The sequence below is a fragment of the Nannospalax galili genome, unplaced genomic scaffold (assembly GCF_000622305.1).
Source record: "Nannospalax galili isolate Female #2095 unplaced genomic scaffold, S.galili_v1.0 scaffold1274, whole genome shotgun sequence".
Lineage (NCBI taxonomy): Eukaryota > Metazoa > Chordata > Mammalia > Rodentia > Spalacidae > Nannospalax > Nannospalax galili.
Genome location: NW_008334662.1, coordinates 368,134 through 391,475, shown reverse-complemented (window position 1 = coordinate 391,475; position 23,342 = coordinate 368,134). Strand labels below are relative to the sequence as shown.

At 40.5% G+C, this 23,342-nt stretch overlaps 1 protein-coding gene across 2 annotated transcripts in view; it reads left to right on the top strand.

Moving 5' to 3' along the window:
- The first annotated feature begins 3,306 nt into the window (after nucleotides 1–3,306).
- The window catches only part of Top2a (DNA topoisomerase II alpha), a 34,133-nt gene continuing 14,097 nt past the window's right edge, over nucleotides 3,307–23,342 (top strand). For both annotated transcript variants that reach the window (XM_008829443.3, XM_008829442.3), the window contains exons 1-20: nucleotides 3,307–3,444; nucleotides 4,533–4,685; nucleotides 4,894–4,984; nucleotides 5,617–5,680; nucleotides 7,449–7,594; nucleotides 8,480–8,577; nucleotides 8,781–8,993; nucleotides 11,342–11,515; nucleotides 11,601–11,702; nucleotides 12,003–12,140; nucleotides 14,179–14,317; nucleotides 16,290–16,447; nucleotides 17,056–17,181; nucleotides 17,552–17,662; nucleotides 17,807–17,912; nucleotides 18,001–18,110; nucleotides 18,494–18,586; nucleotides 20,164–20,278; nucleotides 20,383–20,504; nucleotides 22,354–22,502. In XM_008829443.3, coding sequence (XP_008827665.1) covers nucleotides 3,424–3,444; nucleotides 4,533–4,685; nucleotides 4,894–4,984; nucleotides 5,617–5,680; nucleotides 7,449–7,594; nucleotides 8,480–8,577; nucleotides 8,781–8,993; nucleotides 11,342–11,515; nucleotides 11,601–11,702; nucleotides 12,003–12,140; nucleotides 14,179–14,317; nucleotides 16,290–16,447; nucleotides 17,056–17,181; nucleotides 17,552–17,662; nucleotides 17,807–17,912; nucleotides 18,001–18,110; nucleotides 18,494–18,586; nucleotides 20,164–20,278; nucleotides 20,383–20,504; nucleotides 22,354–22,502 — 2,429 coding nt within the window. In that variant the 5' untranslated portion in view covers nucleotides 3,307–3,423. The remainder of the gene's footprint in view (nucleotides 3,445–4,532; nucleotides 4,686–4,893; nucleotides 4,985–5,616; nucleotides 5,681–7,448; nucleotides 7,595–8,479; nucleotides 8,578–8,780; nucleotides 8,994–11,341; nucleotides 11,516–11,600; nucleotides 11,703–12,002; nucleotides 12,141–14,178; nucleotides 14,318–16,289; nucleotides 16,448–17,055; nucleotides 17,182–17,551; nucleotides 17,663–17,806; nucleotides 17,913–18,000; nucleotides 18,111–18,493; nucleotides 18,587–20,163; nucleotides 20,279–20,382; nucleotides 20,505–22,353; nucleotides 22,503–23,342) is intronic.

Here is a 23,342-nt window from a genome sequence, read left to right as displayed (position 1 = left end):
CCGAAAATCCTGCAGAACACTCTAAGATAGGCTGTAGGAGTGGGGAGGGCTGGCAGAGAAAAAGCTTGTGCCCAGAAGAGAAAGGAAGGCCAGAGCAAGGTGACCCCGTGCTGGAGGGTGGGAGGTTTGTCCTGAGTGCTTCCATATCTCATTTAGCCCCATGTTCCTTTTACAGTGGTGTGGGGTTGGGGACTGAGGCTCAGGTGTGTGACATAAAAGTCACTTGGGAGGCTGGAGAGATGGCTTTGCAGTTAAGAGCACTGGTTGCTCTTGCAGAGGACCTGGGTTTGAATCCCAGCACCCACATGGCTAACAGCTGTCTATAACTCCAGTTACAGGGGATCTGGCTCCTTCTCACCTCCATGGGTATTGCACGACACAGGTGCACAGGCAATACGTACAGGCAATGCACTCACACATAAAATTAAAATAAATAAATAAAAGTCATTTGGGGGGCTAGAAAAATGGCTCAGTGGTTAAGAACACTGGCTGTTCTTGCAGAGGACCTGGGATTGATTTCCAGCACCCATATGGCGGCTAACAACGATCCATAACTCCAGTTCGAGGAGATCCAAAGCCCTCTTCTGACCTCCGTGGACGTTGCACAACACAGGTGCAACTTACGTACAGGCAAGCAATATATTCATACACATAAAATAATTTTTTTTGGTCTTTTTGAGACAGGGTCTCCCTGTAGCCCCAGTTGGCCTGGAACTCACTATGTAGACCAGGCTGGCTTCGAACTCACAAAGATCCACCTACTTCTGCCTCCCAAGCATTGGGATTAAAGGCATGGGGCACCATGCCCGGCTATAAAATATTTTTTTTAATTAAGAAAAGAGAGAGGGACTCCAATGCACAGGACCACTTCACTTATGACTTCAGCACAGTCAGAAGACTGCTGGGCTGTGGGCTCTAGAGTCCGTGTGTCACTCTGCAGTTTTCCTTGATTGTCAGAAAGCAGTCATGCTGCCTTCTCCCTCCTGGGGCACAGAGGCTCCATGGTGGGTGGGCCTACTTCTGAAGATGGCTCTGCAGCTGTGCCCCCAACCCTGTAGTTCAGCCTGCAGAGCCATAAGAACTGCAAGCTCCATCTGGAGATGAAGCCATGGGAATTTAGTACCCAGCTCCAGCCCTGTTTTCTGGGACTCAGCTTTAAAATCTTCCCTGAAGTTTAGTCCTATCCTGACTCTGTCTCTTCTAAAACCCAAAAGCAGAACTGTGGAATCAAAATTATTACTATTATTATTGTTGTTGTTATTACTATTTGAGCAGGGGCTCATGTATCCCAAGCTGGCCTGAAACTTGCTGTGTTCAATGACCTTGAGCTTCTGATCCTCCTGCCTCCACCTCCTCAGTGCTAGGACTATAGGTTTATGTCACCTTGCCTGATTTTATGCAGTGCAGGGGACTGAACTCAGGGCTCCAAGCATGTTAGACAAACTCTAGCAACTGAGCTACATCCCCAGGCCCCGTGACTTTTTTAAAATGTAAAGACTTTATTATTATTTGTGTGTGTGTGTGTGTGTAATGCTTCCATGTATGTAAGTGCACCCATGTCATGCAATCCCCACAGAGGACAGAAGAGGGCGTCAAATTCACCAGGAACTGGAATTACAGATGGTTGTTGGCTGCCATGTGCTATGAATCAAACCCAGGGGCTCTGCAAAAGCAGCCAGTGCTTTTAATGGCCGAGCCAATTCTTCAGCCCCGAAAGTCCTCCTCTTTTATCAATGCACAGTGAATAGAATAGAACTGAAAACATTGAGGAACTGCTTGAGGAGAGGGAACCAGGGAACAAGGACCAAAATAATGCCAAAGCCCCATTCCTTTGGCTTTTCCAATCACCTAGTCTATGAGCTATTCTCATTGCTGACTTTCTGCCACAGCACACTTCTTTACTGATTCTCCCTTTGAGTTGTTGTTGATGATGGTGGTGATGGTGATGGTGATGATGGTTCTTTGGTGTTTTTGACAGAGTCTCCCTGTAGCCCCAGATAGCCTGGAACTCAATATGTGGACCAGGCTGGCCTTGAACTCACAGAGATCTGCCTGCCTGTGCTGGGATCAAAGGTGTGCACCACCACGCCTGGCTCTCCCTTTGATTTTGCCAGCAGGGTGGTTATTGGACATGTAGGGTTATTTAACAATAATTTTTTAGAAGAAAAAAATTAAATTCACATATCTGCTTTCTGAGAGCCTTTTTTTTTTTTTTTTTCCCAATCCCAGGACCCCATGCATGCTAGGCAAACACTCTTCTACTGCATTATATCCCCGGACTCCACAGCCTACTATTCTAACGTCCCACACTAATCTCGGGCAATTCGCAAACTCTGAGGTGCTATTATTATTCCAATTTCTTAGCACAGGAAACTGAAGAAGTTTCCTCCATCAAGACTACAAAACTAACACACTGAGAAACAGGATTTGGAATTCCAACAAAGCAGCAGCCAATAGAAGTGGTTCAGATAGAATTAGCAGTCATTCAAATTGTGCAGCTACTTTTACCTAGCATCTTGTAAGAGTAATCATATTTTTGTGTCATTTTGACAAGTAGAATGAAAAGGAAAATATAAATCCACTCAAAATCTATAGGCCAAGCTGGGTGGGGTGGTACATGTCTGTCATCCCAGCACTAGGGAGGCAGAGGCAGGCAGATCTGTCAGTTCCAGGCTAGCCTGGTCTACATAGAGAGTTCCAGGCCAGCCAGAGGGACATACATAGTGTAACCCTGTCTCTGCATAGCCTCTTTACACTCTTCCATTATGTGGAAACTAAAGACCACAAGGATTTTGTTTTTCAAATATAAGTTGGAGGAAGGGCAGACACAGCACCTGCTCCCTTAACCAGTGTCCCCACCCGGTTCAGAAAGCTAGCGCTGTTTCCTCATGGAAATAACCGAGGAACTCCCATTCCTCTCGCTAACCACTTCAGGCCGGAGAACGAGTTCAAATTTCAAAGAATCTAAGAAGGAATAAACAACTTTTTCTTCATGTTTTTACTGAGGAGAACTCAGACCACTCCTTGGCACTTCCATAGCTCCGCCTCTTTTCAGAGTATGCCTCACAGAGCAAATGAACCCTTCTCATTGGTCAGATTTCCTGTCAGTCTCTCGGAGACCACTACCAATGGTCCGTTTTGAAAACGCTACCGCCTCCCTTACCTCATTGGCTCATTCGAAAAAGCCGGCCTACTCAAATATAAAAGACCATCTACGATTGGTTGCTCTAGACGGACTCTGTGAGAGCGAGCCTGTAATTGGCTCCTCCGATTTGGGCGGGCTAGGGGAAGGTTCAAATGAAACCTGAGACGCGCTCCTAACTGACGCGCGTCTGTTGAGGAGCGTCCTGGTCCCGGGTCTTTTCGTGGGTCCCACCGGTTTAGTCACTTTCGGGATTCTCGAGCCTCCTCACGACTGTCACCATGGAGGTGTCACCGCTGCAGGTATAGCTTGCGGAAGGGGCGGGATAGCGGAGCCTCTAGGCGTCTTGGCATCCCTGGCTGGAGGCGAGGACTGAGGCGGTACGGCTGGGCCGGGCCTGACAGGTCCCGGCTGCCGCGTCGACCCCTATCTCCTCGGCCTTAGGGATGGTCCTCAGGGTGAGGTCCCTCCGAGGCCGGCAATGGAATGCCGGCAGGATCCGGCTCTCGGGGTTGGGCTGTTACTGTTTATCGTCGCGTCCCGGGCTCGCTCTGTATTGTAATGCCCTCGAGGAGCTTGTTTTTATTTCTATTGCCACCGGGTCGCCCTATCGCCCCAGCAGGCCCGGGACTTGCTGTGTAGACCAGGCTGGCCTCGATCTCACCCTTGTGTGACTTTTAAATGGCGTGTGTGTGGATCCCACCGGCCTCTGTCCTCCCCCGCCTTGGTTGAAAGGGGTCGGGACGTCCCCCACCCGGAGGGTGCAGGGCGCGGCAGAGGCGCAAAGCATGGCCTTCCGGTGTTCAGAGAGTGAACGTGGCATGGGTTCGCGGGGGCTAGCCTCGTCTACACCAGGTGCCTGACTTCGCACTTAGTAGATGGTTGTGCATCCCATGAAAGAAGTTGAGTGTATTTTATCGATGACGTAAGAAATACTGTTCAAGACAGAAGTTTCCATAGTAGATACTTCATGACTATTTAAGTATCCACCTGGAGCCGGGCTTGGTGGGACCCGCCTGAATTTGCTGCTCTGGCGACTGAGGGAGGAGGATCCTCTTGAGTTCAAGGCCAGCCTGGGCTACTTAGGGAGCCACTGTCTCAAAAACAGCAATCAAAATCAGGTCTGGGGAAAAAAAAAAAATAGGTAGAGCTCTTGCCTAGCATGGGCAAGGCCCTGAGTTCCATCCCTAGCACCACCCACACAAAATCAGACACCTTAGCAAATGCCTTCAAGGAATTTTAATTGTAGTATGTGTTCCGAAACTATGTAAACTCTACCAGTACAACAGATTGTGAATTATAATGTAATATGTTGAGTTTATCATTAGTGTAGATACTTTGTTCATTATTTCTAATAAACTGTTTTCTTCTCTTTTTTCCCAATGACTAGCCTGTACATGAAAATATGCAAATGAACAAAAAGAAAAATGAAGACCCAAAGAAAAGACTGTCTATCGAAAGAATCTACCAGAAAAAAACACAATTGGAACATATTTTGCTCCGTCCAGATACCTACATTGGCTCTGTGGAATTAGTAACCCAGGTAAAACCAAGCTAGTTAAATGCAGCCACTTAGTTGTTAGAAAGATTAATTTTTCGTGCTTTGTGTACTGAATATTAATGGAATTGGCCTATCATTCGTACACGTACAGAAATATATATGTACATATTTCGGCATTTAGTTAAGAACCTTACAATAATGATGATAAAACAAAAGTAGAATAAAAATAACTTTATTTGCTTTATTCTAGCAAATGTGGGTTTATGATGAAGATGTTGGCATTAACTATAGGGAAGTCACTTTTGTTCCTGGTTTGTACAAAATCTTTGATGAGATACTAGGTGAGTACATTATTTTATATAAAGATTACTGGTAAAGTTTTTGAGAAGTAATCATACCAACCTTCTGTAGACATAGCTCCTGTCATTTTAAGGAATTAGTTGTCAAAATTTAGGCAGGCAGGGCATAGTGGAGTGGGGCACACCTTCATTCCTATCCAGCAGCTCAGAGGCAGAGGCAGGTGGATCTTTGTAGTTCTAGGCCAGCCAGGACTACATAGTGAGACAGACAGACAGACAGACACACACGCACACACACACACACACACACACACACACAAAAAGCCTGGCATGGTGGCGCACCCCTTTAATCCCAGCACTCAGAAGACTGAGGCAGGTGGATCTCTCAGAGATCAAGGCCAGCCTGGCCTACATAGCAAGTTTCAGGCCAGCTAGGACTACAATAGTGAGACCCTGTTGCAAAAAAAAAAAAAGTTCAAGGTCATTCTTGGCTATATACCAAGTTCATGGTCAGCCTGAGATAAATGAGACCCTGTGTCAGAAAAAATTGCTATAAACTAACACTTTGTTGATAGTATTCCTTTATTACTTTTGAATTTCTTTTTAGACATCATAGAATTAAAGTGTTTTAAAGCACTTTTATTATAAACATCTACCTTTTTTTTTTCTTTCAGTTAATGCTGCAGACAACAAACAAAGGGACCCAAAAATGTCTTGTATTAGAGTCACAATTGACCCGTAAGTAGTAGCTTTTTATAGTTCGTTGCTATTGTTAGTGTTTGCTTTGATTACTAGAGAAGATGGCTCTCTTAAAATTGAAGTTTGCAGAAGTATAGAAAGATGGAATGCTTAAAATGAACATCTTCTAGATACCCATTGAGTAGATCTTACAGTTGTCAACAGTTTTCTAGCTGGGCTTGGTGGTAATCCCAGCTACTTGGGAGGCTGAGTCAAGAAGATGACAAGTTCAAACCTGAATAATGTATTGAGAACATGTTCTTCCCTTTCCTCCAAAATATTAATTTGAAAAGGGTCTGAGAGTATAGCTCTGTGATAGTATATGTGAGGCCATAGGTTTGAGCCCTAGCACTGAAGAAAATAAATTTAAAACAAAGTTTTTGCCATATTTGTAGTGGCACAGCATTCAGGCAGACTGATGACTGAGTTGGAGGCCAGTCTAGTATACATAGTGAATTCTAAACCAGCCAGAGTTACATGGTGAAACTGTCTCAAACAACAACAAAAAACTTTTCCATATTTGCTTCATTTATATTTTTTTCTGGACCATCACAGTAATTTATAGATAATGACAAATTCAGCAAGTGTTTACAAAAAAGTCTAAAGGTGTTTTGGGTTTTTTTTTTTTTTTTTTTCTGATAAGGTTATTCAAACAGCGAACCAGCAGGTGGTGGTAGAGAATAACTTGGTTTTACATTTCTGGTTTTAAACACTGGTGTTCCTTGGTGGTCAGGGTGCTTGTTTCATCATTTATTAGCCTTATCAGTTCTGACATAAACTATGCTTAAGGCTCTTTTGGGAAGTATAATAATAATGACTGACATACTTGAATCTCCTAAGGACTTGACATAGTCATTTAAAGAATACTGACTTAGTTTTAATTGGTCTCTTTTACAGACAACATTAAACCAATGTTACTATTTTTGTGTCCCATTACAACAAAATATATTGTCTTCTGAGAATTAACCTAAAATAACAGTTAAAAGTCTGAGTAACTGGGCTGGAGAGGTGATTTGGTTAAGAGTGCTTACAGCTCTTGCAGAAGACCCAAGTTCAGTTCCCAAGCACCCAGGGGTAGGGGATCTGATACCTCTGGGCTCCAAGGGCACCTGCACTTACATGCACATAATTAAAAATAGAAAAGTTTTTTTTATATTTTATTTATTATTTTTATTTTATATGTGTGAGTGTATTGCTTACATGAAGGTAGGTGCACCGTGTCATGCAATGCCTGCCAAGGTCAGAAGAGGCCATTGGATCCCCTGGAACTGGAGTTGTGGATGGTTGTTAGCTGCCATGTGGGTGCTGGGAATCCAACCTGAGTCCTCTGCAAGAGCAATCAGTGTTCTTAACTGCTGAACCATCTTCAGCCCCCGAAAATAAATCTTTAAGATACATTTATAAATGTCTGAGTAGCTGTTTAACATTTTATATGCAATGTGCTTTGTTGGGTTGAGAAAACTAAAATGGATGCATGCATGCATGCATGGATGGATGGATGGATGGATGGATGGATGGATGGATGGAAATTTTATATTTTTTTAACATCAGTATCTACCTGGGTGTTGGGAAATGTTTCTCTTCCTACCACTGGTTCCTATTTCAGGAGTGTTAGGAACCAAGCATGGTGGAAAAGGTTGCTCATGCTAAGTTTCAGAAGATACATATATAAAATGATGAAATTGAGACTTGTGAATTTATATATTTTATTTTTAAATGTTAAGTATTTAACATTTGTTAAACAATAACATTTTTTATCTTTTCTTAGAGAGAACAATTTAATTAGTATATGGAATAATGGAAAAGGAATTCCTGTTGTTGAACACAAAGTTGAGAAAATGTATGTCCCAGCTCTCATATTTGGACAGCTCTTAACTTCTAGTAACTATGATGATGATGAAAAGAAAGTAACAGGTAGAGTACTGACAGAAAATAAAGAGCATTTATTGCTGAAAAAAATCTTTTAAATAACTGTGGTATGAGGGTTAAAAATATGCTAATAAGACCTGGAGAGATGGCTCAGCAGTTAAGAACACTGATGCTCTTGCAGAAGACCCGGGTTCAAATCCTAGCACCCACACAGCAGCTAACAACTGTCCGTAACTCCAGTTCCAGGGGATCCGACAGCCTCTTTTGTCCTCCACAGGCATTGCACAACATGGATGCACTTACCTACATGCAGGCAATACACACATACACATAAAATAAAAATTAAAATAAAATAAAAATATATGGTAATAAGCTGGGTATGGTAGCACATGCCTATAATCCCAGCACTTAGGAGGCAGAGGCAAGGAGGATTGCCCATGAGATTGAGGACAGTCTAGGCTACACAGTGAATTCCAGACTAGCCAAGGGCTATATGTTGAGACCCTGTCTCAAAACAAAAAAGAGAAAATGGGGGAACAAATATATATATATGTATATATATATATGCTTCTATAATTGAATAGCTTTGCCAGTGATTAAGAAATAAAGCTGTGCCAGGCATGGCAGCACACACCTTTAATCCCAGCACAGAGGCAGGTAGATCTCTGTGAGTTCAAGACCAACCTGGTCTACAGAGCAAGTTCCAGGTCAGCCGAGGCTACAGGGGGACCCTGTCTCAATCTAAGACCAAACAAAAAGAGGAGGAGGAGGAGAAAAGAAATAAATCTGAGTAAGGATTAGTGGTATAAATCAGTGGTGGATTGCTTGCCTAGCATGGGCAAGACAAGTTCCATTCCAGCACCACAGAAAGCAAATAAGAACTGGTTAGTGGAAAAATAGTAAAATAGCATTGCATATTTATTTGCCCAGGTGGTCGAAATGGCTATGGAGCCAAATTGTGCAACATATTCAGTACCAAATTTACTGTGGAAACAGCCAGTAAAGAATACAAGAAAATGTTCAAACAGGTAAGTAAATAGGTATCTTAATGGCATGATTATAAACTGTAGTAGTCATTTATGATGGCTTGAATGGGTGGTTTAATTTAACATAATTTATAAGCTATTAAATTATGGGAAATTGCTCATAACATTATTTCCTACTTTAAACATTTGTATTATTTCTGGTTTGTGAAATGACTTTTTCATCTTTCCTATTTTTACTGTCATAGACATGGATGGATAACATGGGGAGAGCTGGTGACATGGAACTCAAGCCCTTTAGTGGAGAAGATTACACATGTATCACCTTCCAGCCTGACCTATCTAAGTTTAAAATGCAAAGCCTGGACAAAGACATCGTTGCACTGATGGTTAGAAGAGCCTATGACATTGCTGGGTCCACTAAAGATGTCAAAGTCTTTCTCAATGGAAATAAGCTGCCAGTGAGTATTTTTCTGGTATTAAGGATACAAGAGTTTGTGATCATTGTTGGGTGCACAGTTGATTTTTTTTCCATAACATTTTTTTTCTTACCACTTCTCAGATACATTCCTGAAAAGAGTGTGGGTAATAGTACAGTATTGTTTTGTTTTGTTTTTTTTAAATCAGTTCATTTTGAATTTAATGAAGGAACTTCTTTCTCAAAGAAACACTTAATGGGACTAGAAAGATGGCTTAGTGATTAAGAGCACTGGCTGCTGTTGCAGAAGACCTGTCCTTTACTCTAGTTCCAGGGGATTTGATGCCTTCTTGTGGCATCCATAGACATTGCACACACTGGTATGCTTACATATATGCAACAAAACGCTCATACACATAAAATAAAAATAAATTTTAAGGGCTGGGTGTGGTGGTGCATACCTTTAATCCCAGTACTTGGGAGGCAGAGGCAGGCAGATCTCTGTGAGTTCAAGGCCAACCTTGTTTACATAGTGAGTTCCAGGACAGCTGGGGCTACAGGGAGACCCTGTCTCAAAAAGACCCCCCCCCAAAAAATAATAAAAATAAATTTTAAAAATTAAAAAAAGATGAGGCTGGAGAGATAAGATAGCTCACATGACTGTTCTTGCAGAGGACCTGGGTTTGATTCCCAACAGCCACATAGTGGCTAACAGTTGTCTATAACTCCAGTTCCAGGGGATCTGACACCTTCATCTGATCTCCATGGACATTGTATGACACAGGTGCACTTACACACATGCAGGCAATAAACTCATGCACATAAAAATAATAAAATAAAAAGAAACACAAGTATTTTTGTTCTCTTCTTTAAATAACCATCCTCTTAGCCTATAAGTGAATATCATTTAGTTAGTTTTTCAAGGCCCCCATAGTCTGTGGACTGTGGAGATGGCTCCATGGATACATGAGGACCTGAGTTTACTCTCTAGAACCTACATAAAACCCAGGCATGGGGGCTGGAGAAATGGCTCCATGGTTAAGAACACTGACTGTTCTTGCAGAGGACCCAGGTTCGAATCCCAGCACCCACATGGCAGCTAACAACTACCCATAACTCCAGTTCCAGGGGATCTGACAGTCTCTTCTGTCCTCCGTGGACATTGCATGACACAGGTACACTTAACTACATGCAGGCAACATACACATACACATAAAATTAAAAAAAAAAAAAAAACAGGCATGGTGACATGTGTCTGTAACTCCAATGCCAGGGGACAGAAATGGGTGGATCCTAAAGGCTCACTGGCCAAATGGTGAGCTCAGGAAAAAAATAAGGTGGAGAAGTGATTGGAAAAGACATGTGGATGTTAACATGGCTCTCCACAGACACATCCATGTAACTGATCATGTGTGCATATAAGTGTGTATGTACATACCGCAGCACACATGTGGAGGTTATAGGACAGCTTGCAGGAATCCATTCTCTCCCACCATGTGGGTTCCAGGGATTGAACTCAGGTGATTAGGCTTGGTAACAACAGCTTTTACCCACTGAGCTATCTTGCTGGCCTACACCCACAGAAACTTTTTTCTTTGGTCTTTTTGAGACAGGGTCTCCCTGTAGCCCCACCTGTCCTGGAATGTACTATGTAGACCAAGGTGGCCTTGAACTCACAGAGATCTGCCTGCCTCTGGCTCCCCAGTGCTGGGATTAAAGGCATGCACCACCATGCCCACCTAGGAACTTTTTTTTTTTTAAAAAAATTTTAGGGGCTGGAGAGATGGCTCAGCAGTTAAGAGCCTAGCTGCTCTTGCAAGAGAACCCAGGTTCAGTTTCCAGCACCCACATGGTAGCTGGCAACCATCTGTAATTCCAGTTCCAGGGGATCTGATGCCCTCTTCTGACCTCCATGGGCATTGCACAGCACAAGTGTACTTACATACATATAGGCAATACACTTGTACACATAAAATAAAAATAATAAATAAGCCAGACATAGTGGCACACGCCTTTAATCCCAGAAATCAAAAAGTCAGAAGCAGGCAAATCTCTGAGTGAGTTCCAGGCCAGCTGGGGATACAGGGAAACCCTGTCTCCAAAAAGATTTAAAAAACACCAACAAGATGGCTCAGAGATAAAGGTGCTTGCCACTTAAGTCTGATGACATGAGTTTGATCCTTCAGAACCCATGGTGAAAGAAGTGAACTGACTCTTGAAAGTTGTGCTCTAATCTCCACATGCACACCATAGTGTGTGCATTCCCTACCCCATACACATATACACACACTAAGTAAAATAAAGCTTAAAAATTAAAAGAATTTTGGATCTTTATACTCTTTCATTCCATTTACCATTGGTTTAATCCTATTTTCTTTAATTCCTATACAGGTAAAAGGGTTCCGTAGTTATGTGGATATGTATTTGAAGGATAAGTTGGATGAAACTGGGAACCCACTGAAAGTAGTCCATGAACAAGTAAACCCAAGGTGGGAAGTGTGCTTAACAATGAGTGAAAAAGGCTTTCAGCAGATTAGTTTCGTCAATAGCATTGCTACTTCCAAGGTAATTTTGTGGGTTTTTTTTTCTTGAAAACTTAATCTGCTTTGAAGAAGCTAAATTGTTTAAAATGGCATTTTTTTCTTATTAGGGTGGCAGACATGTTGATTATGTAGCTGATCAGATTGTGAGTAAACTTGTTGATGTAGTGAAGAAGAAGAACAAGGCTGGTGTTGCAGTAAAAGCACATCAGGTATGGTATCAGGAGCTTCCTTTCTCTAAAATCAAAAAGAAAGGGTGGGCGTGGTGGTACATGCCTTTAAGCCTAGTACTCAGGAGGCAGAGGCAGGTGGAGCTCTAGATTGAGGCCAGCTGGGGCTTCAAGGAAACCCTGTGTCAAGAAGACCAAAAAAGAAGAAAGGCTCTGGAAATGTATAGAATACTTACTTAGCTTATACAAGGTTCCAGATTCAATCCCCAATATCAACCAAAAGGGGGCATGGGCACAAGCATCAAGAAGACGTTTTACTGACTATATCAACTTTTATTGCAGGTGAAAAATCACATGTGGATTTTTGTAAATGCCTTAATTGAAAACCCAACCTTTGACTCTCAGACAAAAGAAAACATGACTTTACAAGCCAAGAGCTTTGGATCGACATGTCAATTAAGTGAAAAATTCATCAAAGCTGTGAGTATTTAAATGGAAATAAAAATAGAAGTGACTTTTATTTTTCATTGTCCTCAGCTCTGCAGAAATAAAGATTTCCTCCCACATTGTACTTCCAAACCTTCCCAATCTGTGTTTTGTTGTTTTTGCAACAGGGTCTAATTTGTAGCCCAGGCTGGTCTCTAGCTTAAGATCCTCCTGGCTTATATTCCATAAATGCCAGAATTACAGATATGTACCACCATACCTGACCCTAAGTCTGAAAGATTCGCTTGTCTTACCCAGGGATCTTCTTAGCATCACTTTGTATTCCGTGAATAAATGTAAATTAAACTAGTTAATCCCATACTCACCCTAATACAAGGAACTCCTACACTCCAACAAGCAAAACTATTATCCATCTTAGCTTAAAAGACCCCCATCCTGGCATGGTGGCACATGCCTTTACTCCCAGCACTCAGGAAGCAGAGGCAGGCAGATCTCTATATGATCCAGGCCAGCTTTGTCTACATAGCAAGTTCCAGGCCAGCTGGGGATACAAGGAGACCCTGTCTCAAAAAAAACTAAGCCAGGCGTGGTGGTGCACACCTTTAATCCCAGCACTTGGGAGGCAGAGGCAGGTGGATCTTTGTGAGTTCGAGGCCAGCCTGGTCTACATAGTGAGTTCCAGGACAGCTGGGACTATAATAAGGAGACCCTGTCTCAAAAAGACAAAAAAAAAAAAACCCAAAACCTAAATGAATAAAAGTCCTAACAGATCCCTAGATTATATAAATAATAAAGTGAAAGCTTCTTTATTACCTCTTTGTAACCAATAAGGCTTTCTTGTGTCCCTCATCAGCCTCCCCCTACTATCTCTTTAGATTACTGTAACAGGTAACCTTCCTACTGCTTCTGGTCTTTTTTTTTTCTCACAATGTTCTTGGGTGACATTTTTGTTTTCACTCTTAAAATCCTTTAACGTCATCCACTCAGGAAAAGTTCAAATTCCCTTCCCTCTTCAGCTAAAATGGTTCCAACAGAACATTGAACTTACATTTTTATTATTTAGCAAACTTTCACACCTTGTGTGGCCTTGGCTGGCCTGGAACTCTCTATATAAAGCAGGTTGGCCTCAAACTCCAGAGATCCATTGACCTTTGCCTCAGTGCTGGGATTAAAGGTGTGCACTTAACAGACTTTTTAAATTTTATTTATGCATATGTGTATATATGCGTATGTATGTGGTACCTGTAGAGGCTAGAAGAGGATGTTGGATCCCCTGGAGCTGGAGTTGCAGGTGGTTGTGAGCACCACATAGATGCTGAGAACTGAACTCAGATCCTGTCTTCCATGTTAAACCTTCAACTAAATGAGGACATAGACATGACTCATTTTTTCCCCCATTTTCAGATGTGGGTGTAGGTGTGGTGTGGTATGGTGTGCACATGGGAAGTGGTGTGTGCATGTGTACGTGAGGTTGATGTCAGAATCATCCTGGATCACTTTTCCACCTCATTTTATGAGGCAAGGTCTCCCTAACCCAGAACTGGCTGATACTGCTCATTTTGCTGAGTACAACAGTATAGCTAGTCCTACTAGCCAGCTGGCTTTGAGGACCCCATCTCTACCTTCCAAGGCTGGAAACAGAGGTAGGCCACCTTGCCTCCGTGAAATTTTACATGGGTTCCGAGCACAACCACTGAGCCATCTCCCCAGCCCTAATTTGTTTTAACCACTGTAACTCCAACAAGTAACTTAGTGCCTAGTACAATGTAAGTACATAAAAAATAATGACTGAGCCGGGCGTAGTGGCGCATGCCTTTAGTCCCAGCACTTGGGAGGCAGAGGCAGGCAGATCTCTGTGAGCTCAAGGCCAGTCTGGTCTACATAGTGAGTTCCAGGGCAGCTGGGGCTACTGGGAGACCCTGTCTCAAAAAAGACTGGAAAAAATAAGTAAATAATGAATGAACCAAAAGGAACCACCTTTCCCCTCACTGGTAATCACCTATTTTCCTAGTGGTTTATATAGTCTATATTTAACCAAATTTTTCCTAATATGAATCTTTCTGTTTTCAAGGCAATTGGCTGTGGTATTGTAGAAAGTATACTAAACTGGGTGAAGTTTAAGGCCCAAGTCCAGCTAAACAAGAAGTGTTCAGCTGTAAAACATAACAAAATCAAGGGAATTCCCAAACTCGATGATGCCAATGATGCAGGTACACATTTAATGTTTTATTCAATAATGACATACCATGGATATTTTTCCCTTAAAAAAAAAATAAAATCAACCAGTTCCTTATTATTGAAGATTTAATCTGTTCCCTAAGAAGTATTTCTAATGTAACATAAGTAAATGTTCAGCAGCAGTATAAATACTATGAGACATCAATCAAAAAAGCTTAAGATGTAATAGTTCTCTGTTATTTGCAGGGATATATTCCAGGACCCTTTGTGGAAAATGCAAAGCCTTATTTTACTGTTTTTCTTTCTATAAATTCTTAAAATAGAAGCATAGTAAGAACTAATAAGAACAATTAGAGCAATGTGTACTATGCGAACTATGTCTTATTGCACTGTACTCACCTTTATGATGGAAATTCTAGTAATGCAACTCAGTGGTGTGAGTTGCCAGGCATGGTGGTACACACCTTTAATCCCAGCACTTGAGAGGCAGAGGCAGGCGGATATCTGTGAGTTAGAAGCCAGCCTGGTCTACATAGTGATTTCCAGGACAACTAGAGTTACAGAGAGACCCTGTCTCAAAAAGGCCAAATAAAAAGGGGGGGTGGGGGAAGGGTAAGTAATGTAGGCATCATGATGTAGCATTTGGCTGTTCCATAAGGATTATTTAAATGCAAGTATAGTGGTGCCAAGACAGTAGATGCTAAATGACTACCAGATGACTACTATATGTGGGCACATTGAGCAGAGTAATGATTAGATGTCCAGGTAGATTGTGTGAGGTTTTGAAACATCAGACCACTTACAACAGTACACAGTTTAAAAACTTCTGAGTTAGCTCGATGTGGCTGCACATGCCTTTAATCCCAGTACTCAGGAGGCAGAGGTAGGCAGATCTCTGAAATCAAGGCCAGCCTGGTCTATCTACATAGTGAGTTCCAGGCCAGCCAGGACTACATAGTGAGACCCTGTCTTTTTATATATATATATATGAAAAATTTTTTCTAATTTTTTTTTTTTTAATTTTATATGTATGTGTGTATTGCCTGCATGTAGGTAAGTACACCTGTGTCGTGCAATGCCCGCAGAGGTCAGAAGAGGCTGTAGGATCCCCTGGGACTGGAGTTACAGACAGTTGTTAGCTGCCATGTAGGTGCTTGGATTCGAACCTGAGTCTTCTGCAAGAACAACCAGTGTTCTTAACCACTGAACCATCTCTCCAGCCCCCTATAATTTATTATTTTTATTTTATGTGTATGATTATATTGCCTATGTGTATGTAAGTGTACTGTCTGCAGAGATCAGAAGGTGTTGTATCCCCTGGAACTGGAATTAGGGATGGTCTTAGCCGCCATGTGGGTGGTGGAATTTGAACCCAGGTTCTCTGCAAGAGCAGCCAGTACCCTTAACTGCAAAGCCATCTCTCCAGTCCCTGTTTCTTGAATTTTTAAGAAATTATATTTATTTCTTTATTTAATTTATGGGGCATGTATGTGTTCTCGTGCACAAGTATGTTGCAGAGTATGTATAAGTCAAAGGACAACTTGCTGAAGCTGGTTCTCTTCTACCATGTGGGTCCCAGAAATTGAACTCAGGTTGTCAGGCTTAGTGGCAAGGGTCTTCACCCACTGAGCCATCGCACTGGCCTTATTGTAGTTGTTTTGAGATAGACTCTTAAAATGTAACTCAGGCTGGCCTTGAACTTGTGATCCTCTTATCTCATCCTCTGAAGTTCTGGGATTACAGGCATGAGCCACCATACTTGGGTTTGGATTTCCCATTTACTATTTTCAGACAATTGTTAATTGAGCATAGTGAAAAGGTAGAAAGTAAAACCATAAATAGACTACTATATTAATAGGAACCTAACTGGGAAAAAATATGTATATATATAATTATTATGTCCAAGTATTTCTCCTTTGTTACAGACATTGACAGTATGTCTGGGTCAGCATATTAGAGGTTAAGTTAAGTGTGCTGAAATTAATTTGTGTATTTTTATTTTAGGGAGCCGAAACTCCGCTGAATGTACACTTATCCTGACTGAGGGAGACTCGGCCAAAACTCTGGCAGTTTCAGGCCTTGGTGTTGTTGGAAGAGACAAATACGGTGTTTTCCCACTTAGAGGAAAAATACTCAATGTCCGAGAAGCTTCTCATAAACAGGTAGACTGTACTATTACGTTTAGAATCTGAATCTAGGGCCAAGAGGGTAGCTTAGTAGCCCAGCACTAATCTAGTATACACGAAGCCCTGTGCTTAATCCTCAGCACTGCAAAAGTGCCAAGGGAGGAAGTGGGATCTAAGTCTAGTTTATAATGCAAGACTCCCATGCTGGAATTTCATTCCCTCACTAGGCCTTAAATCCCAGCACTCGGGAGGCAGAGGCAGGCAGATCCCTGTGAGTTCAAAGCCAACCTGGTCTACAAAGTGAGTTCCAGGCCTACTGGGGCTACAGGGAGACCCTGTCTCAAAAGACAAAAAAAAAAAATCTTAGGATGCTATTATTCTAAGAAATTGAGTGTGCTAAACATGAACAAAGCTCTGGGCTCAATCCCTAGCAGCATACATACAAACTCAAAGTGAGGAAAGAGGGAGAAATAGGTACATTGTAGCATTATCTTAATAGACCTTTGTGATTTATTGAAATATAAAGTAATAATTCAAAATACCAGAATTCAAAAAAAACCCAGGCAAACATGTATGATTATATTTTCTGTCCTTTTCAAATTATTAGAAACAAAATGTTACTCATTTTTATGCGTCTGTTTCAGATCATGGAAAATGCTGAAATTAACAATATCATCAAAATTGTGGGTCTTCAGTATAAGAAAAACTATGAAGATGAAGATTCATTGAAGACTCTTCGTTATGGGAAGATAATGATTATGACAGATCAGGTCAGCTTTGTCAGATTATTAAACTAGTTTCAAATATACAGGCTCAACAGTCCTTTTCGACCTGCAGAATCGCTGGGACTGCAGGCATGTGCACGTACCTCACTAAGCCCATCTTATTGTTGCCTTGCTTGCTTGCATGTCATGAAAAAGGCATTACTAAAAGCTTTATTCATTACTTTAATCAACATCTAATCAGGTGTATTTATATCATAAATATATTACATATCGGCTAAACAACTTTACTTTCGAATAGCCTTTTTATCTTTATTTTTTTAATTTGAATAGAAGAATTTTTGAGAAATTGCCAAGTTGGTAAATTTTTTTGTTTCTAAACAATTCCTTCATGCTTTGTCTTTTCAAATATTTCTAGGACCAAGATGGTTCCCATATCAAAGGCTTGCTGATTAACTTTATCCATCACAACTGGCCCTCTCTTCTGCGACATCGTTTCCTAGAGGAATTTATCACTCCCATTGTAAAGGTATAAAATTTCCAGGATACAAAAATAGGTATCATATAAGGCCCAACTACTCTATACTGGGTATACTTATACTTCAGTGATGTGTGATGTAATGTAGGGGGGCCCATAGCGTACAAAACTGCAGCGATGTGTTCTTTACCATAGGTGTCTAAAAACAAGCAAGAAATAGCATTCTACAGTCTTCCTGAATTTGAAGAATGGAAGAGTTCTACTCCAAATCACAAAAAATGGAAAGTCAAATATTACAAAGGTTTGTGATGAAACCCACATTTTAAATTTCAGTTCTGTTATGTGTCACAAAGGTTATATTGTATGGCTGACTCATTTTGGTTTTATAGGTTTGGGCACCAGCACTTCAAAAGAAGCTAAGGAATATTTTGCAGATATGAAAAGACATCGTATTCAATTCAAATATTCTGGGCCTGAAGACGATGCTGCAATCAGCCTAGTGAGTTTGCATTATATTTTACATAGTCATTCTAATTTCAGAAAATCACTACTTAAGTTAGTTATAGCACTTAAATTTTTATTGAAGAGTGTTTTATGAACATTGGGCGTGATGGTAGACCCTTTTAATCCTAGCGCTCGAGAGGCAGAGACAGGAAGATCTCTGAGATCAAGGCCAGCCTGGTCTACATAGCGAGTTCCAGGCCAGCTGAGAGATCCTATCTCAAAAAGTGGTTTATGAAATAGTTGTTTCTAGTAAGCATATCTCAGAGAAGGAACCAGATATTTTAGAAAACGGGACTTTAAATATTTCTTTTTTTAATAGGAAAAATTCTTGGGACCTATTGATAGCAGTGACATCTTTTTCATCTTTCTAATTTGTAGGCCTTTAGTAAAAAACAGACTGATGATCGAAAGGAATGGTTAACTAATTTCATGGAAGACAGAAGACAACGGAAATTACTTGGCCTTCCTGAGGTAAGAATTTTAACTATATCCCACAAAATATGCTATCTGGTTGACTTTTTAGGATTGGCGTTATAGCAAATAAAGCTTACTAAACAGATACTTCAGTAGAAGTTTGCTATAATAGCTATAGTTATGCACCATAGAACACTCTAGTGGTCAGTGATAGACCATGTATATAGCAGTGGTCCTATGAAGTTATGAAAGAGATGAAAAAAATCTTATCTAGTAATATAATTTTAGAGTCCTAAAATTATATGGCAAGGCATTACTCATGTGTGGTAATGTTGATATAAACAGTTATTATACTATTAGTCATAAAAGTATAGCATATGCAGGGCTGGAGAGATGGCTCAGCAGTTAACAACACAGGCTGTTCTTACAGAAGACCCGCGTTCGAATCCCAGCACCCACCTGGCAGCTAACAACTGTCCGTAACTCCAGTTCCAGGGGATCTGACAGCCTCTTCTGTCCTCCAGAGGCATTGCATGATATGGGTGGACTTACCTACATGCAGGCAATACACACATACACATAAAATAAAAATAATAAATAAGGCCAGGCGTGGTAGCGCACACCTTTAATCCCAGCACTTGGGAGGCAGAGGCAGGTGGATCTCTGAGTTCAAGTCCAGCCTGGTCTACATAGTGAGTTCCAGGACAGCTGGGGCTACAGGGAGACCCTGTCTCAAAAAGACCAAATATATATATATAGTATATGCAATTGTTTATAATACAGAATACTTTATAATTGACTGTCTCGTGCCTATGATTCCAGCATTCAGGAACCTGAGGTAAAAGGATTACTCTGAGTTTGAGGCTAGCCAACACTATGTATAAGCTACATAAAAAGAAGACTGAGTTACTGGTTTATGTTTTTACCATTGTTATTTTAATTTTTTGGAATGCCAGGCATAATTATGCATGCATGTAAACCATTGAGTGCAAGGGTATTTTGAGGTCTAGGCTAGCCTAGGCTAAATATGAGTCTCAAAAAAATGTTTAAGGGCTGGAGATTTAGCTCAGTGTTTAAAGTGCTTGTCTGGCATATGGGAAGCCCTAGGTTCAGTTCTCAGTACTGGGGTGTAAAAAAAAAACAGTATGATATTTTACACATTGTAGCGTTATACAAGCAGCAGTCTCGTGCACCTCAGTTTTGCTGAGTCTCTTGATAACATCATTTTCTATTATGCAGGATATAATCTCTGTTCTGTTGTTCTTCATAGCCTTAGAAGCAATAGGCTAATATAGGGATGTGTATTCTAAGTTGGTAAACTAAACTCTGTAATGTTCACATGACAAAAATCTAACAATGCATTTCTAAGAACATATCTCCGTTTTTAAATGATGCATGATTATTTATATTCTTATTTAAACTCACATAAATGTATTAGACCTAACAGAAATTAAAAAGGCATTTTACTCTTTTCCTCTATGTAGCAATTAAGTTTGCTTTATAAGACATAAAATTCTATTTGTCAAGGACTTAATTATCCCCCCTCTGAATAGTTTTTCTTTTATTTTTATTGTTTGTTAAGAAAAGTACTTTATTTTAAGCAAAATCATGTAATACCATCTTTGGTCCCTTAGGATTATTTGTATGGGCAAACTACTACTTACCTGACATATAATGACTTCATAAACAAGGAACTTATCCTGTTCTCAAATTCTGATAATGAAAGATCTATCCCATCTATGGTAGATGGTAAGTTACAAGATTTTAGTCTGCTTTTAATCATAAAATGGTGGTTTATACCCAGAAATGGTTAAATTGAAAATGCTAATGATTTCCCGTCTTTCATTTTAAAGGTTTGAAACCAGGTCAGAGAAAGGTTTTATTTACTTGTTTCAAACGGAATGACAAGCGAGAAGTGAAGGTTGCCCAGTTAGCTGGGTCAGTGGCAGAAATGTCCTCTTATCACCATGGTGAGGTAAGCCCAAAATCTTTAATATTGCCAGAGAGCATGATAGCAGAAATAATTGAAAGGGGGGCTGGAGAGATGGCTCAGCAGTTAAGAGCACTGCCTGCTCTTGCAGAGGACCTGGGTATAATTCCCAGCACCCACATGGTGGCTAATAACTGTAACTCCAGTTCCAGAGGATCTGACACCTCTGCAGGCATTATATGGCACAGGTACACTTACATAACTACAGACAGTACACTCATACATGTAAAATAAAAATATTTTTATTTTATTTTTTGGTCTTTTTGAGACAGGGTCTCCCTGTAGCCCCAACTGGCCTGGAACTCTTCATAGACCAAGCTGGCCTTGAACTCATAGAGATCCCTGCTTCTGCCTCCCAAGCGCTGGGACTAAAGGTGTGTACCACCACACCTGGCAAAAATAGTATTTTTTAAAAAAGAAATAATTGGCCAGGTGTGGTGGCACACACCTTTAATCCCAGCACTTGGGAGGCAGAGGCAGGCAGATCTTTGTGAGTTTGAGGCCAGCCTGGTCTACATAGTGAGTTCCAGGACAGCTGGGGCTACAAGGATACCCTGTCTCAAAAAAATACAAAAAAAAGAAATAACTGAAAACTTATTCTCCATTTTGTGCAAGTATAAGCTGCTATATCCATAATAAAGAACAATTTGGTAAAGTCTGTCAGACTGTAAAATATGATTGCCTTTTGACCTAATAGTTCTATTTCTAGAAATAACATTCCTATTAGTATACTCAGAAGTCTGCAAGATTCTGTATTCATAGATATTTAGTGATAAACACTAAATCTATTTTATAATAAACAAATTTTAGACATCCAGAATGGTCACTTATTGTCTCAAGTTATGTCTCATGTGTGTCTGCACTTTGTATACTAACACCAAATGAAGAAGGTCTGTTGTCTATCACACACCCCAAAAAATGTCTAAAGGGATACAACCAAATTATATTAAACATGGCAATTAGAAAGGGCAACTTTAACTTTTTATGTGTGAATTGTTTGACCTTATAATAATGTATATTCTTTTTTCATTTTAATTAAGTTAGATTACCCAGAAATTTGAAAGCAATGGTTATCTTATTGTTTAAAATTATAGGGCATGGTGGTGCATGCCTTTAATCCCAGTACTTGGGAGGCAGAGGCAGGCGAATCTCTGTGAAATCGAGCATAGCCTGGTCTACATAGCAAGTTCTAGGCCAGCTGGGGCTGCAGAGAGACCCTGTCTCAAAAAGACCAAAAGTAAAAAAAAAAAATCATAGAAAGGGAATCTGTTGATAATTCACCCAATATACATTGATTGAAATGTTTACCTTGTACCAGGTATGTAAGGATAAATATAGTATGTTCCCTGCCTTCAAGGTATAGTTGCAGTTTATCCAAGGGCCCAACATACAACACTATAGAATATGGCAATATGTGCTAGATTAGAAATGAACAAAGTTCAACTGTAGATGTTTTCAGTGGTTAGGCCTTTGGCTAGTATATACAAAGTTTGACTCCATAGGACCAAAAAGGGTGGGCGTGGGGAAAATGTTGTAACACAAAGGTATAAAAGTAGAAATATTTAATATTGCTGATTTTAAGTATAGGCACTATTCCTTCACACTTGAGTAGTGCTTAATAGGTAGGTAGAAAGTATTAGACAATAAAAGCTTTGAACTTAAAAGACCAAGAAGTCTTATGTTTGGGTCCCACTTCTGTTTATCTAGGAAAGATCACTATAGAAATTGATACCTCACAAAACTTTACAAAATTATTGTATAGCTTACTCAACTTACATATATACATATAATTTAAAATCTTTGGATCAGATTGATAATTCTTTTTCTTCCCTAGATGTCACTAATGATGACCATTATCAGTTTGGCTCAGAATTTTGTGGGTAGCAATAATTTGAACCTCTTGCAGCCCATTGGCCAGTTTGGTACCAGGCTGCATGGTGGCAAGGATTCTGCTAGTCCTCGATACATCTTTACAATGCTCAGGTAAGTTTGCTTTCAATTTCTGGTGACTTGACACTTCCAGTTTTGAAGCATTATGAAAACAAAATATAAAATATTTAATGTTATAGTCAGTTTCCCACCTCTAAGTGCTGGTCTATCCAAGGGATGGCCCTTTCTACTATCTATATCCCTTTCTCAAATAATCTCAGTTCTGAACTCTGAATTTTTATGTTTGACCAATCTTTCACCACTTTTCACTATGATATAAGTGATACAACTCCAGCCAGGCATGGTGGCACAAGGCCTGTAATGCCAGCACTTAGGAAGCAGAAGTGGTTTAAGACCAGTCTGGGCTTACTTGGGAAGCAGAGTCAAGTGGATCTCTGAGTTTGAGGCCAGCCTGGTCTACACAGCGAGTTCCAGGCCAGCTGGGGCTTACAGGGAAACCCTGTCTCAAAAAGAAAAAAAAACACAAAAAAATAGAACAACACTCTTATTTCTGAAAAACATCTTCAAAATCAAAACCATGCTTAGTAAAGTGCTTGCCTTGCCATACAAGCATATAGACTTGAGTTCAAGTCCCAGAACATACTTTTTTTAAAAAAAAATGTTGGACTACGCACAACATGGGTACACTTTACCTACATGCAGGCAATACACGCATACACATAAAAAATAAATAATTTTAAAAAAAAAAGAAACATCTTAAAAAAATAAAAGACTAGAGAGATGGCTCAGCAATTAAGAACACTGGCTGCTCTTGCAGAGGACCAGGGTTCGGTTCCCAGCACTCACATGGTGGCTAACAATTGTCTGTAGCTCTAGTTCCAGGGGATCTGACTGACCTCTGAACTGTGAACATTGCATGACAGGTAATATACT